Source organism: Lycium ferocissimum, chromosome 10, assembly GCF_029784015.1.
Source record: "Lycium ferocissimum isolate CSIRO_LF1 chromosome 10, AGI_CSIRO_Lferr_CH_V1, whole genome shotgun sequence".
In the NCBI taxonomy this organism is placed as follows: Eukaryota; Viridiplantae; Streptophyta; class Magnoliopsida; order Solanales; family Solanaceae; genus Lycium; species Lycium ferocissimum.
Window position 1 is genome coordinate 19,288,581 of NC_081351.1, and position 17,505 is coordinate 19,306,085.

The window sequence follows — 17,505 nt, forward strand, 5'->3', positions numbered from 1 at the left end:
GTTTCTTCGCTGTCTGTCTCTCAACCAAGGCTTGAAAGTCTTGAACACATCAAGTACTTGATCCTTGGACTTCAAAGGAAATACTCAGAGTTTGCAAGAATGATCATCAACAAAAGTCACAAAGTGTACCACTACGAGAGCTTACTTTAAAAGGACCACACAAATCAGAATGTACCAACTCCAGCAAATCAAGCTTTCTTAAAGGCAAATGACTCTGAAAAGAAACTCTTTTCTATTTCCCAGCTAAGCAATGAACACATCTCTTTAACTTTGCTTGTTTTACTCCAGAAAGCAAATTCTTCTTAGCTAAGTTATCAATCCCCTTCTCGCTCATATGACTCAACCTTCTATGCCATAACTCTGATGAAGTATTATTCTCCACCAAATTTACTGAGTCACTGCAAATGGAGCCCTAAAATAAGTACAAGTCAGACATCTTGTAACCTCGAGCCACAACCATTGAACCTTTAAGAAGCTTCCACTGGCCACCACCAATGGTTTGATCATAACTATCATCATCAAGCTTTCCTACAGAAATTAAATTCGTACGAACATCCGGAGCATGCTTGACATTGTTAAGAACCAACCTCGAACCGCTCTTACTTTTCGTTGCATCGTGCCAGCATTTCAAGTACCTCAACCTCACTATCATTACCCATCCGTAAATTTTCAAAATTACCCGGATATAAGAAGAAAAAATAATTCATTCTTTGGCATGACATGAAGTGGCACCTGAATCCACAAACCAGGTAGAATCATCACAAACAAGATTGATATCATTTTTACCACAAGCAACAAGAAGATCATTTTCAGTAACAACAACACGAGTGAGGGACTCGGTGAACAATGCAGTGAAACTGTGCACGAAAACATACCCGGCCCGGGACTCGGTAAAAGATATATTAACAAAGATGCACGAGCAGAATAGTGAGCAACCGTATGCAAACTAAATCATCATCTGAGACTCAATAGAATAAGTAGAATGAACCAACACTTGAGTATCAAAGACAACGGTGTGCTCATGTCCAAGACCCTCGAATGTCACTATGGATTATATCAAATAGAACTTCAGGAATCATAGACACGTATCAAGACGTAATGAAATAGGTTCTGGAAATCAAGAACATTAGCCATCCTAGTGTCTATAAGAATATGAGCTTCTTTGGAGTTTATACATTCATCGTCTGTTTGTCTCACATAGATCATGCCAAAAAAAAAAAAAAAGGATAGCTTTACATACCTTTAACGCTTAATCCGTGATTCAATACGTATACGCTGCCCGAAGTACCTCAACCTATATTAAGACGTTAAGAACTATGGTTAAGCTACGGAAAGGCTTAAAACGTATTTCAACGTTAGTAGCTTATTTCTAGAAAATTGGGCGGCATTTCTCCTATATTGTTCATTTCCCTCACATTCAAGCCAACTATGAAACGACCAGATCAACATCAACAACCACACGTCCAAGTTACTATATCAAGAACTAGCCAAAACAAGATTCAAGAACACCCCGAAACAGCCCGCACCGCACGCACAACACTCCAAATCAGTCCATTACTACAACAACACAACAACGACATCAACTACTCATATGCAAGAAAACTATCTTAATATCACAACAAGTTCTAAAACAGCCCATGAAATCAATACAAGTTCTAGCATGACTTAAGCTTTCCTTTCACAAATTCCACATCCATCAAATTGTACAAAGACCAAACCATCTCTAGAACATGTAAGAGGGAATAAACCTTACCTTAGCAAGCTTGGTCTCTTAAACGTTGATGGAAATTATAACTTTTCCTTCAAAAAAATGGTGCTTAGCCGAGAGCTCCAAACGAGCTACAACCGTGAGCAACCTTTATTAACGTTCTTGAAGAAAATTGCACATTGTTTCCTTAAAATTGCAAGCGTCCTTGCTGCTCTAAGGATATAAATTCACTTTGCTGATCACTAAAGCAAAGTGTTGCACCCTTGAACGTTTAGAATACTTTTGGGATCAAAATCCTCTTCCTTTTAATTCATTGAACTTGGCCGAGAGCTTGGCAGCCATGGTTGTTCATGGTTCTTTCTCCAAATAAATTTTTGTGAAGATGAAGTTGTGGTTAAATGAGTCATCACATGAAATATAAATGCAACCAGCCATGTTGACATGTGTCCCACTATGGCATGGACCAATCAGATTCGGCCATGTTGTAGTGGGGTCCATTTAATACACTACTTAACTTAATTAATCATTAATCCCCACTTAATAATCTAATCATAGTTAATTAATCCCTAATCTCCACTAATATTTCTACACTAATTGAAATTTACAAGCAAATCGTGCACTTATTAAAATTGGGGATTAAAAATCCTTGTCTCATATCTCAAAATAATCTTGTCCTTGAACTTATGTCGATTAGCTTACGAATAATCCAACGTGCTAAAATACGGGATATAACATAGACGATCAACACAACCACATACAACTACAAGCTCTAATACCACTTTATTGGGAAGAAACAAGCAATAACCAAATTGCACGACGATTTAACAGCGCAAGAAATACCCAAGTCAAAACTTCCCACATATTTGAACCAAGACAAGACAACAAATATTAGCACAAACCGAAATCCAGGCAGTAGCTATACCAACAATAAAATAGCAAAGCAAGCAAAAATAAATCGAATGAAAGAGACACCAAATTTACATGGTAAAACCCCTTCAAGGTGAAGAGAAAACATCCACGGGACCTCCGGCCCACAAAAGCTCCACTATAATCAACAAGAGTTGTAAAAATATTCTCCAAATGGCTACAACAACAAAGTCAAGCACGGAGCAACAATACATAAAAGATAGCACCAAAACTAGCGAAGAAAGAAGAGAAATCACCCCCAAAAATGAGCTACTGTTTGTACTCGAAAACTGGAGCTACAGACCACAAAATCCGATCTCCACCATTGAAATCGAAGAACCAGATGTTGAGAACCTTCAGTTCAAATTGCAACAAGATCCAACGGATAATGAATTAGAAAACTCAATTTAAAGTGGACTGCTGCAGCAGAAAATTTCTGGACGAATCTGCTTTCTCTCTCACGTTTTTCTCTCTATATGGCTGCTATAGATTCACTCTTGTGTTCTCAAAATAAGACCTAAATTTATCCTATATATAGAGGAAATTTTGGGCAAAATTGGCCTGGTCCAAATTGGATTGGGTTTTATTAATTCAATTGCACATAAGAAGGTAAAACCCAAAAACCTAACAATTAGATCGAATGTATTTATTCGATCAAATAGAATGATTTGTCCGTATCTAGACTAATACCAATCCAAACCATTTCATGAATAAAATGTGACCAATTAACCAACCAACAAAATCACTTGTTACAAATAAGATCTTATTGTTGCATCGAAAGAGATAAATGTTGACTAATCTGGCTAACATTGAACTTGGTAAACTGAAATGGTTGAATAATTGAAAAATGAGATTATTCAAGAATGCACATTGAATGCTAAGACTATATTTCATCGTCAACAGCAGTAGTAGTAGCCAGCTCCATATCCGAGGAGGAAGTCGCAGATCGTGAAACTGCTGCCCCACAAGAGTTTCATGGTTAAGAAGAAGCTGGCGAAGAGCAGAGGCAGAACAAGCCAATTCCTTATTGGATCCGCATCATGAGGACCGATAAAACCATAGGTACAATGTGAAGCCCAGGCACCGGAGGCGTACCAAGTTAGTACTTTGAGGTGGAGGGCTTGGAGTTCTCTTCAAGGTTATATGGAAAAACTTATGCGTTTTTTTTTTTTTTTTTTAACTTTCTGAAGCCACTCCTGAAATTACACAAAATTAGCAACAACAAAAAAACGGTTATAAAGTTCAATAGTCCAATTCAGTCCAGCCATTCTTTTTTTTTTTTTTTGAGCATTACAAATGCTAGCACAGTTGAGCTATAAGCGCGTCGTGGATTAGTCTTTCAAATTTTTTCACAGAAAGCTATAGAAATTGTCAGCCGCTACAAGTAATGTTACTTCTATGGTGACAAGTAGTTTTTGGTGTCAATCTTTCGAACAAAGTCCAACACAATCATCCATCTTTTCACATCTGGGAAAAAAAAAATGATATTCAAGATGATATAAAAATATTGACACTATTATATTGAATGGAAAACTACAAATCCTTTAAACAGAAGGATTTTTTCAAAAAGAAATATCACCTAGCGATGGACCTTGAAAGTTATCGAATTGAAGATTAGAGACACGACATATTCACGAGTTTCCAAAATCAGAGAGAGAGCCACTAATACTGTTAAGTTCTTTATTTTCTGAATTCTATTAACCAATTAATCTTCGAAATGTGTATTTACCATTGTTTTATCTTTAGCATATCTTGTGATTAGGAGAAGAGAATTGAAGCACAATTGGCACATAAAACATTGTCATCCAGAGGAAATCAAATTCACATGAACGCTGTAATATGCAGTGATAAAGTTTTGTTATTTGGTAGATTTTATTTGAGAATTCTATTATCTACACAAAGACTTGTACATTGCCTACTGAACAACGTGAAACTCTTGGTATTTCTTTTCACTATTTTCGATTGACTACTACAAAAACAGTGAGGCGTCAAAAAGGGATCTTCTATTTAAACAATAACTTGCATAAAGACACCTACACTTGCAAAATCTGGGATCGGGTTAATGTTTAAAGCCTTAACTGAGATAGACATGAACACGCAATCCCATTTGGTTGCACCCCTTTTTGCTCTCGTCTTCTCGTACATTGTTAATGCCTGCTTCTCTCTACCATTCAAAGCTAGGGAAGAAATCATTTCATTCCAAGCGCAAACCTTCTTGATAACCATTGTATCAAATACCTTCGAAGCATAACAACCCATCTTCCCATAAAATGTGATATATCAATGCGGTCGAGTACTCCTCATTCTTTACCATGTAAGCATGTACTTGCCGCCCTAGATATAACATCCAAAAACTTGAAAGAAGAAAGAATACTAACAAAAGTAGCCTCGACCGGCTTCAATAAACTGAGCTTCACATCCTCATGATCCATCATTCTCACGAAAACTTAACAACAACCTCAGAGCACCCGTTCTTCATGTACCCACGAATCATACTAGTCCACGAATAAACATCTCTATACGGCATGCGAGAAAACATCAAGAACCCCAAACCCATATCCCCGTTCTTCCCAAAAGCATCGCGTTATACCATACAACACACAGTTCAGGAATTTCATCGAACACCTTACGTGCACTCCCGAGTTCACCCAAGTGCGTACGACCCGATTAAAGACGTACACACATAAGGGTCTCTTCTAATTAAATGCAGAGAAAATGACAAAAATGGTCTCTTATCTTTGATTGTAAATTCACAATAATCGCTTAAGTGTCACTCAGAGGCGATTCTACGTGTCAAAAATACGGCACGTGAACACATGGTCTCTCTGTAAAACTAGGTATTTTATGTATATATTTTATAAAACAAAAAGCTAAATGTTGCACTTGGTTTAAGGTTGAGTTATTTACCTAGAGATCTAGGGATCAATCCCACTTAATATATTTTTTCCTTTTTTTTTTTTTTTTTTTTTTTTTTAGTGGTGAACCCATGTTCCAAAAAATCCTGGATTCCCCTGCGGTATCACTTGATCGTATTTGGTCCTCTAAGTTTGTCAAAAGTGAGCACTTTTAATCTCCCTTAGATAATTACTAAATCCTTATTATTGAATTTAATCGGACTATGAAAATAAAAAATATTTAACGGGATCTCACATTTTAAAGCACATTTTTTGTAGTTTGTGTTATTTTTGGTTTATTTTAAGAGTTTGGTGCAACCTTTTTAGGTGCAATTTATATTATTATTTTTTTTGGGGTCTATTTTTTGTGTCTCGTGTAGTTTCTTATGTTGCGGTTTCTGGGATTTTGAGGAAAATTTCTTGTGTTTCATGTTAAAAAAAAAAAAAAAAATATATATATATATATAGTTCCCACAGTTTTGGTTAAATGGAACCGTCAGAGTTTGGAAAATATCAGATAGGGACCGAAAGTGTTTACTTTTGACAAACTTAAAAGATCAAAACTGCTCAATTGATACTTAAGGGACTATTTTAAGCCTACTACCAAAAATAAGAGACTATTGGGTTGAGCTTGATGAAACTTGAAAGAGCATGTGGGTGAGTAGGATAAGGGCTGTTTGAGGTTGAAAGATGTTGAGGTAAGCTCTGATGAGAATGTTGTAAACAAGTGTGCTGATCCATTGTGTTGAAATGTATTTATTTGATTTTGTTTTTGTGTTTGATAAAATACTGAAGAAGTTGAAGCATATGCTTTGAACTATAAACTTCAAACGGAGTACATTTTTCACTATCCTTCAATGCTTTGGTTGCTATGGTGGAATTGATTTAACAGTTCAAGTTGATGAGTGGACTAAAAAAAAGGCTATTTGAGAAAACCAGCCACTAGAAGTTGTGTTTTCAGCTAACAAGAATTTGTCTAAGATGAAATTATTTGTTTACAAAAATACCCGGTAGAAAAAAGGTTTGAGGGATCTCAGGGTATTTAGTCATTTTTATTATTTTATTTGGGATAACTAGGAGGAAATGAGATCTCTTGCCCTCTTATATCTTTTTCAGATCTCATATGTGATTTCTGAGAACTCTTATGCAGGGGCGGCTCAACGAATCTCGTGGACTAAGGCGATACTATATTGAGAGGCCCTTAAATTTATTTTGTAGAATTTGTGCACTAACAAGGAAAAAAGTTGTTTTCTAAACAACAAAGTAATCATTTAAGACAAAAAAATAGCGAATTTAAAAATTTGAAAAAAAAAAAAAGGAAGAAGAACTCAAAGAATAAAGTGGTGGATTATCGAATGTTGAGGACCGAAACTCAAAGTGAAAATTTTGATTTGGCTATCATCACAAGAAAAAAAAATGAATGTACATAACGTAATAGTTTAAGTTTTGAGCATTGACAATGTCAAGTATATTTACTCCTTCTGATCAATTTAAACGACAATCGTAGTTCATTTTAAGTAGCACTCATTGGTGAATATCTAATATAAATTATAAATAACCTAATATAATATGTTGAATTACACTAAAAGGAAACTGGTGCATTTATGCATTTGTATTCACGCAGTTTCAGAGGAGAACGTAAAAGAAACTCATAATGTTGTCAGTGTAATGTAAATAACATAATTCCTATATAAAAAGGATGAAATTGAAGAGTGAAGCAAATTATCATAATTTATGAAATTATTAGTATAAAATAACCTCAATCAAATAACAAAAAAACATACTGTAATTTTTTTTCTATATAAATTATATATTATATTATAATAATAATAATAATTTTAAAAAAAATTGGGGCCTTCTAGTTTGGGGACAGACTAGCAACAGACTATTTATGCTTGTCCAGTATATCAAATGATCCCTTAAACTTTAGATAAGGGGCGGATAGTTTCAGCTACCGATTAATCCGGCTAGGCCTAACAGCTTTGAATCCCGTATTTATCTTATGAAATCTATTAGCTGAGTATAGGGTATTAATTTTGAATCAGTAACTCAAAAGGGCTAGAGTATTGAACTATAAACTTCAAATAATGAATGTACTTCTGCTTGAGACTTATGATCGATGTCTTTTACAACATCTCCACAAATCCTTAAATAGCTAAATATCTTTTAATATTCACATTGCAAAAGAACAAAAGGTGACAGAAATGATACTACTATCTTCAATGCAGATGAGATATTACACATTCAATATGTTATGCCACCATCAAAGCTTTTCTTTTTTTATTGCTCAGTACTCTATATATGGCATATAAATTCATCTAAAACAATTTGATTCAAGAAGAATGTTTATAGGGAAAACTACGTATATATACATGTTAAGGAGAAATATTTACGAAACGTAACGATAGTTTTCCTTATTTACAAAACATAACGATATATTACAAAACATGACGGATTTTCATATATTTTTCGTTTTTTTATTTTTTTTCCAGAAAATATATATATTTTTTATAAAAAAAAAAATAATTTTTTAAAAAAATATTTTTATTTTTAAAAAAAATAATTTTTATATATATTTTTTAAATATTAATTTTTTTTTTTTTGCTCAATGGCTTAAAAAATTACCTCATATTTCTATGTATGAAATGTGTATGTGTGAGCAAAATTTTTAATATAATTTTCATATACAAAATTTTGAGCGAAAACTTTAAGCCTTGAATATTGTATGAAAATTGTTACAATGTTGTTGTAGTTGTATTAATTTTCCGTAAATCTAATATGAAATTTATATACAAACAATGTGAATGAAATTCTAAGTCTTGAGGAAGATATACACATTTCATACCATTCTCATGCATAAAATTTTAAGCATAATGTTTAAGCCTTGATCAAGATATACACATTTCATACGTTCTTCATACATAAAATTTGAGCGAACTTTTTAAGCCTTGAGCAAGATATACAAATTTCATACACAAAAATTTGAGCGATTATTTTAAGTCTTGAATGTTGTATCAAAGTTATATACAATGTTGTTGTAGTTGTATTAATTTTACGTAAATCTAACATGAACTTTATACATGAAAATGTGAGCGAAATTTTAAGATATGAGCAAGATACAAATTTCATATTGTTTTCATACACACAATTTTGAGCGGATTTTTAAGCCTTGAACGAGATATACACATTTCATACATTTTTCATACACTAAATTTTGAGCAAACTTTTTAAGTCTTGAAATGAGATATACACATTTCATACAACTTTCATACATAAGTTTTTGAGCAAAAAAAAAAATATTAATTTTTTTAAAAAAAAAAAAAAAATTAATTTTTTTTTTTTTAAATAAAAAAATATTTTTTTTTAAAAATGATTTTTAAAAAATAAAAAATAATTTAATTTTTTTTTTTTTTTTTAAATATAAAGCATGTTTTGTATAGGATTTGTAATGTTATGTTTTGTAAATATAAAACTATCGTCACGTTTCGTAAATATTTCTCCTTAAGATGTATATATATGTCAAAGACCCATGTTTATATGTTACAACAATATTTTATATGCTTAAGTTAAAGGTAAGAGCTCCGGTTCACATGTTCAATGAATGAAGTCACCTTTGCAAAAATGGCCTGGAATCGTAATAGAAGAAACTTAAGAACAAACTTAACTACCTATTATTTATTTGTCCCGCTTATAAAGCGGTAAGGCCATATTTGCCCAAAAAAAAAAAAATATATATATATATATATATTAAACAGAGACAAATAGAAAGAGTGGCATCAAAAAGGCTATTTGAGTAAACCAGCCAATATTCAGTTCCAAATTTTTGCACAGATTTCCCTTCAGACGCATTGGTCTTTAATTTTTGTCCCTTGTACCTGTGGTCTTTAATTTTGGAATTTTTACACTCTATGCCAATTAGGGCAAAATAATTACCCGTCCATTTTAGCCCATGTTTATTTTTATATCCGAGCTAGCGCCCCCCCCCCCCCCCACACACACACACACAAAACCCCAACACACACATCACGCCGGGTTTATTGGGCCTAGCTCTCATTTTGTGTTTCATGACGCCGGTGGGGTGTCGCGGGAGGTAAGGGCGGTGCTGGAGCAGTGGATACGTGCTGGCCGATAGGGTCACGCTTCAGGAACTAAAACTAAAATAGAAGTTTGTATAATATTGTATACTAGTGTAAAAGTGTGTATTAACACCTCTTATATAAATTGTTGAATGTTGAACACTTGTATTTGGGCCCGAGGCTACAGACTTGTGCACTTATATTGGGCCTAAGGTCACAGATTATTAACTCAGTTAAAACATGTGATTCCATATTCAAAACATGGAGTATTTATGATTATATTCCTCTTATACAGAAAATTTATTTGTTATTTCAGTGTCAAAGGTACTTTCGTCCTCTTATTTTTTTTTTAGTTAAAGTGCTGAAAGACAAAAATTAAAGACCACAGATTCGAGAGCCAAAAATTAAAGACCACCCTGAAATAGAGACATTTGCGCAAATGACCTCATTCAGGTCCACTAAGTTTTGGGGCCTTAGTCCAAAAAATGGGCCTCTAACCCCAGTATTATGATTTTAGAATTCACTAACAGGTTATTCACACAAAATGCCCCTATTTTGGGGTGGTCTTCATTTTTGTCCCTCAAATTTGTGGTCTTTAATTTTTGCCCTTCAGCACTTTTGGTGCGGTATAAATTAAATTTCGACCGACATAGTTAGTGTTCAGCTTCGGTATATGTATCATAACATCCCACAAGTTATGTCGGACAAGGCAAAATTTTCAATATTCAATATAATCCGGAAAAAAAGAAGCATAAGTTAGATTTCGCTCAACATGGTTAGCGTCTAGCTTCGGCATATGTATCATCACATCCACACAAGTTATGCCGGAAAAGACAAACTTTCAACACTCAACATAATCTGAAAAATACTACACAACTTATGCCGCATAACTTAATTACTATAGAACTTGTGCCAAGCGAGGAAAAAGTTCAATTTTCGAAGATGAAAATGTTACAGAACTTGTGCCGAGTGAAGCATATCTGGATATTTTCATTAGATAAGCAGCAGGGGCACAAATTAATGACCAGCCCGTATGAAGGGCAATCCGTGCAAAATTTTGTTCGCTAACACCTTAAGTATATGTGTTGATTTTTCAATCAATTAATCCACATAAAGCAGACAAATCAAAGTTGTTATATAAGTTTGCAATACAAAATTGAACTTCAGACAACAACAGCAACAACAACATACTCAGTGAAATCCAACAAAGTGGGGTCTGGAGAGGGTAGAGTGTACGCAGACCTTACCTCTATCTTGAGAGGTAAAGAGATTGTTTCCGGTAGATCCTTGACACAAGGACAAACAATTTAAAGCAGTACGAAAAAAGAAATAACGGAAGCAAATAAGCCATGGCAAAATACTATAAAAGCATGATATATCACTCTGATGAAATCGAATTCACATGTGAACACGGTAATATGCAGTGATAAAGTTTTGGTTTCTATTATCTACACAAAGACTTGTCCATTGACTTGTGAACAACATGAAACTTTTGGTATTTCTTTTCAATATATATATATATATATATATATATATATATATATATATATATTTTTTTTTTTTTTTTTTTTTTTGGTGATGGTAACAAACTTTCTTTTCGCCGTTTATGATCGACTACTACAAAAAAAAGTGATAGTGCATTAAAAAAAGCATCAAAACGGGATCTTTCATTTAAAACAAAAAGGCAAGAAAAACAAGTCACATTTAAAAGTTATCATCAGGAAGAGAAGAAGTGGAGAGAAAAGTGAAATGATATGTGTATACGGTAAAAACTGAAGTAACTTGTACCCGGTAAGAACCGGGGTAAAGTTTAAAAAAGTCTGATATGAGATCGAGGAAGAGTAAGATCATTGACAATCGATGGGAACGAAACCCGAGGGGTCGTGAGTGCGTTCAACTCTATGTCAAAATCGAGGGTATGTTGATAGTTACAGAAAATCCGAGCCTGAATAGAGTACAATCAACATAGGCTCGGAGAATCCGTTATTGAACAAGCCACGCGTCATTTGACCGTTCCGCTATTTGCGCTGACAACAGTACGAGTGTCAGACCGTACGGACATAGCCTTATCCATTTTAGGATTTTTCAAGAAAGACTTTTTCTTACATTGTACTAAGGCCCATCTATTATTAGCTATAAATAAAGGTCTACCCGCTCCCTTTTTAGGTTAGCTTTTTCATCACTCATCATATTTGTAATCCGAAAAGTGGCAATACAATATTCTCAAGTGTTTTGGCTCGGTTAAAGAAAGCAATCTCCAAACCGGACCAGTTCGCGGAGCTTACAAACTTGTCTTCCTAAGTTTTCTTTACTATTATTTATCAATATATTACTATTTACTTGCTATTATCTTATTCTATAAATTAATCTAACCACATATCCTATCAACCACTTATAAATTTAATTGTTATCCATTTTCGGGGTAAACGGTTTGGCGCCCACCGTGGAGCATAGGATAATAGTGGTGATTAGTTTGCTACTCCCTCTTTCACTTGTTCTTTGAAAGATTGTGTTTCAGATACGTTCGAGATGGTAAATAGTCGCTGAAAACGAAAACAACACCGCACCCCTTGTTGACCCGGCCAACCCAAATGCTGTCAACTCAACCGAAGGCCTTAACCACCAGAATACCGTCAACCAGGAGAATGCCGCCCTTCCGGCCACAGATCCTTTGAATAGCAATAATTTAACTACTTTTCCTTTAGCGCAAGCCCCAAAAACACCGGATATCCCGGATGAAATTAGCTTATGTTTGATATCTGAAATGTTGCAGGAACAGCAGATCGCCATAGCTCAGCTCCAGAACAAAGACAACAAAGCAGCATCGGCAAAGCCGAACTGGCCTACCGAACCAAGGCGAGAGGAGGGCTGAATAGTCGAGAGCAGTAGCGGATTCGAAGCTGGTACATCTACCGAGGTCTTAAAAATACTTGATGTATTGTCTAAGCGGGTCGAATCAACTGAAAAAAGGGTGGAAACGTATAACTATCAAGTAAATCAAATCCGGGGGCCACCTCTAATCTTGAAGGGACCAGACTCGAAGAGATATATCCAAAGGCCTTTCCCTCCGAGTGCGGCCCCAAAGTTGATCTCGAAAAGGTTTAAAATGCCCGATATCCCCAAGTATGATGGGACAACAGACCCACAGAAGCATGTGACTTTGTATACTTGCACTATAAAAGGTAATGATGTGGAAGAAGATGAAATCGAATCAGTGTTGTTGAAAAAGTTCGGTGAAACATTGTCTAAAAAAGCACTGACTTGGTACGATCATCTGCCCGAGCATTCCATCACTTCTTTTGAGATGCTCGCAGATGCATTTATCAAAGTCCATGCTGGTGCCAAAAAGGTACAGTAAAGGAAAGCGGACATTTTCAGAATCACTCAAAGGGACAACGAGCTACTCCGAGAGTTCGTGAACAGGTTCCAAAAGGAACGAATGGAACTCCCTCCAGTCTCAGAGGAGTGGGCAGCTCAAGCCTTTATTAAGGGTCTCAACCCACGAAGCTCGATGGCCTCGTTCAAATTGAAGGAAAACTTGTTGGAGTATGAAGCGGTAACTTGGGCCTATGTCCATAACAGGTATGAATCCAAGATTCGGATAGAGGATGGTCAACTTGAATGTCACACCCTAATTTCCGTTAGGGCATGATGGGCACCCGACCCTTATTTAGGGCCGAGCGAACCCGCTGACTCACATAATACTCATAATCACGCTGGCTTTCCAAATCATGGCACAAATACGTAACGATAATTTTTCGAAACATAATATACTTCTTTTTACTTTTCTCGAATCAAAGAAAATCTGTAACATATAGAAACATACAGAACTTATAATACAATGCTTAGTAACACATCGGCTTACATAGCCGCTTACACAACCGACACCTTATACCCACGACACTCGTCGCAAAGTCTCTAACATGGAACGTGTAACCATATCATAATGCTCGACTCGGCCGCACCGAGAAAACGGGAGCTCGCCAATCCCGCCGGAACATCTTCTCAATATCTTCAACTCATCCGGCGTGTACCGCGCGCATGAAACGCACCCCCGAAGAAAGCGGGGGGCGCACGGAATACGTAATCGAGTATGTAAAGCATAAAATATAATAAGCGGGATTATACCGAAATAAAGAGTACAGAAAAACCATAAGACTTGCCTTTAAAAACATATATCATGTATGTCATTTCCATAAAATCATCATGTATGCATATAACGTGCCCCGGCCCTCTCGTGAGGGACGCGGTGAATGAAATCATCGTATACACATATACATATACATATAACGTGCCCCGGCCCTCTAGTGAGGGACGCGGTAGTAAAATCATATCATATGCATGTACATGTAACGTGCCCCGGCCCTCTAATGAGGGACGCGGTAAAAGAGAATCATCATATGCCATCCTAGCCACCTCTCCCATATCATCATATCATATAATGTGCCCCGGCCCCGCTAGCAAGGGACTCGGTAAATATAACGTGCCCCGGCCCTCTAATGAGGGACGCGGTGAACAATGCAATGAGGTGCACGAATATATGCCCTGGCCCGGGACGCAGTGGAGGACATATTGAGGCTGGCACGAGCAGAGTAGTGAGAAACTATATGCACATAAATCATCTTCAGAGACTCAATGAAGTAATCTGAATGAATCGTCATTTAAAAATAGGACAATAGTCATATCAAATATAATTTGACGGTACTCGAAACATATCAAATATCATAAGTACATCAAAATATCGTAGGGACCATAGTCGTATATCAAATCATTCCGAGCCCGCCAATGAAAATCAAAGTCATTATACGTTACAAAACTTTCTACAAACGTTTCAAAGCAATCCGGTTCTTTTTACGAAAGTTACGGACGTTTTTAGGCATAGGATCTTTAGGAACAAAATTCTTTATGCAATATTTAGATTCCAAGCATACATAAGACTTAAGGATCATATGAAGTATGTTACATCATGAAGCAAATGAAAATCATATACATACTCGGAACGTAAGAGCGGAGTTACCCCAAGCACAAATCATGTCATACCTTAATCGCGTCTAAGACATGCCAAAGAAGGAAAGAGTAAGCCTTACATACCTTAGCCGCTTCCTCAGCTAATCCAACCTTTAAGTCTCGACTTCTCATAATCTACAATAACGTCATTAGGTATCGATCATTAGCCATAAGCACTTAGGCATTCAATACCAAATTAACACTTTATCTACCGAAATTTCGGCAGCATTTCCCCTATAAATTGGACATCCCCGAGAATTTAACTCGGCCAAATCATTATCAACAATACCAACAAACATAATAACAATATCAATATTCACTCCCAAATGCATTCTAACATTAATAATTCCTTTCTACACAATTCGGCAACATTTCATTTATTTTCAAATAACTACATACGATCAATTCAATATCAATGCTCATATATTCGATTACTAATCCGAAACCATTCACACATGATTTAAGAACATTTCAAGCAATCCATATAATATTCAAAACGACCCAACCAATAGGCCACTCCACCCGAAACTTTCCAATGCCATAAGAATAACAACAATACGTTTCTTTCTTTCAATTTCATCAATTACATCAACAACCACATTTTACAACATCATTCATGTAAATGTAAGAAACCATATTGTCATTATGCTAACTTCTACATTAGCTTACAAATGATCCCAACCTCAACTTGTATCATCCAACACCTTCATTTTCATTACATAATCCACAACACAACAACCAAATTACACTAAATAAAATTTGTCCATTCCTTGCCAAACAACATAACCTATTTTCGGCCACCACAACCAATCCACAACTTCCATGATTTTTATCCATTTTCACACATTAAAACAACATGCAATCATGCTAAATACAATCAATTCATCACTCCCACGTAACACACACACACCACACGGCCACAACCACACATGCACGGTTCAACTTCCACTTGCAAGATTCCATGATTTTCATTCATTTCTACATATCACAACATGCACAAACACCTATTAAACATGTAAAGATGATTAAATCTTACCTTCCACTTAACTTCTTCCTCGGCTAGAATTGGCAAATCGCGACAACAAGCGGTTTTCTTGTTCCAACAACTACTCCACGTCGACGAGGACCTTCCAATTGATATGAAAGCTAGAAGAAACAAATTTTTCTTGGAAAATTTTCATGGGGCTGGTTCGGCCAGCCCCTTCTTGGCCGTTCTCCCCTTCTTTTTTTTCTCTTCAAATTTCTTGAAATTTCTAGGAGGTCAATTGATGAAGATGACTAAGTTGTCATCTTATATGTTCATTTATAATTAATACATGTGGCCTATGGCCCACATGTCACATGCAAGGCCACATGGCCATTTTTTCATGAAATAAAACTTCCAAAACTTCACTTTTGGCCCCAAATTTTTCATGAAATGTCTAACTTCCCATAATTCATTTTTGGTCCCATATTTCATGAAATATTAGTTCCCATAATTCCACTTTTAACCCCAAATTTTTCTTAATATTTCCATCCAATGAAATCATAAGCGGCTTATGTCTTAAAACAAAGTCGGAAAAATAGCCTTGTTTTTAACTTGTCACCACTAACTTAAAATATTCTGACGTACAAAATGCTTTCCCCCTGGTCCGATAAATGGGAGTAAGAATTCTGATAAATCAAGGAGGAATTTCGAACCGGAGATAAGGTCATCAAAGGACAGGTATCGACTGTATGCTCAACCGGAGAGATCCAGCTTTAGGTCGAACAAGGGAAGAAACGGCCCTAGCCATCCTTCAAGCAGAGGTGATAGGCGAAATGATCGTGGATCAACCAGTCGTGGCTTGCTGTTTAGAGGTGACACCAGTGGGTCGGCCAACAATGGGGACATTCCGAGGTTATCAGAGTACAACTTCAACATCAACGCGACAGATCTTGTCTTAGATATTGGCCATATCAAAGATGCCAGGTGGCCGAGACCATTAAGATCTGATCCATCTCAAAGGGATCCAAGTGTGATATGTGAGTATCATGGGACTCATGGCCATAGAACCAAAGACTGTCGCCAATTGAGAGAAGAGGTGGCTCGATTGTTAAAAAACGGTCACCTTCGTGAATTCTTGAGTGAGCGGGCCAAAGGACACTATAAAGATAGGGAAAATCACAAACAGGTCGAGCCTATGGAGCCACAACATGTGATCAATATGATAATCGGAGGAACAGACAGGCCACGAGGACCGGTGATGAAGAGGACAAAGGTTTCAATTGTTCGAGAGAAGCGGACCGGAGATTATGTGCCCGAGGGATCTATTTCCTTCAACGATGAGGATGAAGAAGGCATCATTCAACCACACAATGATGCCTTAGTAATTTCTATCCTTATTTTTAAATCTCAAGTTAAACGTATTTTGATTGATCCAGGTAGTTCGGCCAACATTATCCAATGGAGAGTAGTAGAACAACTGGGGCTATTGGACCAAATTGTTCCGGTAGCTCGAGTTCTCAGCGGATTCAATATGGCAAGTGAAACTACTAAGGGAGAGATCTTCTTGCCGGTCAACATCGACGGAACTATTTAGCAAATTGTGTTCTATGTCATTGATGAAGAGATAAAGTATAATGCATTACTCGGCAAACCGTGGATTCTTAGCATGAGAGCAGTACCATTGACATTACATCAGATGCTAAAATTTCCAACTCCAAAAAGGATAAAAACGGTCCGTGGTGAGCAACCCGCAGCAAGGGAGATGTTCACGGTCGAAGAAGCCCCCCTCATCCTGAATGAACCGGTCCAAAAAGCTGTTGAATCGATCAAAGGAAAGGATACTAAATAGTAATTAAAGAATGCAGGCTCGAATGAAGGAAAGGAAGATGCGAGCCTGACTTTCGAAGAAGATAATTTTGGTGTGCCCAGATCGTTCATATTACCGGA

The 17,505-nt window shown here is 36.2% G+C and overlaps 1 protein-coding gene and 1 pseudogene across 1 annotated transcript; one reads left to right on the forward strand and one right to left on the reverse strand.

The window, feature by feature from the left end:
- Window positions 1-4,680: 4,680 nt before the first annotated feature.
- Window positions 4,681-6,315, reverse strand: LOC132034686 (putative pentatricopeptide repeat-containing protein At1g10330; annotated as a pseudogene).
- Window positions 6,316-12,690: 6,375 nt separating this feature from the next.
- Window positions 12,691-17,152, forward strand: LOC132034687 (uncharacterized). The gene is made up of 3 exons (XM_059425060.1): window positions 12,691-12,933; window positions 16,241-16,910; window positions 16,995-17,152. Exons 1-3 carry the CDS (start codon window positions 12,691-12,693, stop codon window positions 17,150-17,152), a joined length of 1,071 nt encoding a protein of 356 aa, XP_059281043.1.
- Window positions 17,153-17,505: the final 353 nt, after the last annotated feature.

Coding starts and splice junctions, on each gene's coding strand:
- LOC132034687 (XM_059425060.1), top strand. CDS start 12,691: ATGCCCGATATCCCCAAGTATGATGGGACAACAGACCCACAGAAGCAT. Junction 12,934..16,240: donor TCCATGCTGGTGCCAAAAAG/GTACAGTAAAGG, acceptor AATGGGAGTAAG/AATTCTGATAAATCAAGGAG. Junction 16,911..16,994: donor CAACGATGAGGATGAAGAAG/GCATCATTCAAC, acceptor TGATTGATCCAG/GTAGTTCGGCCAACATTATC.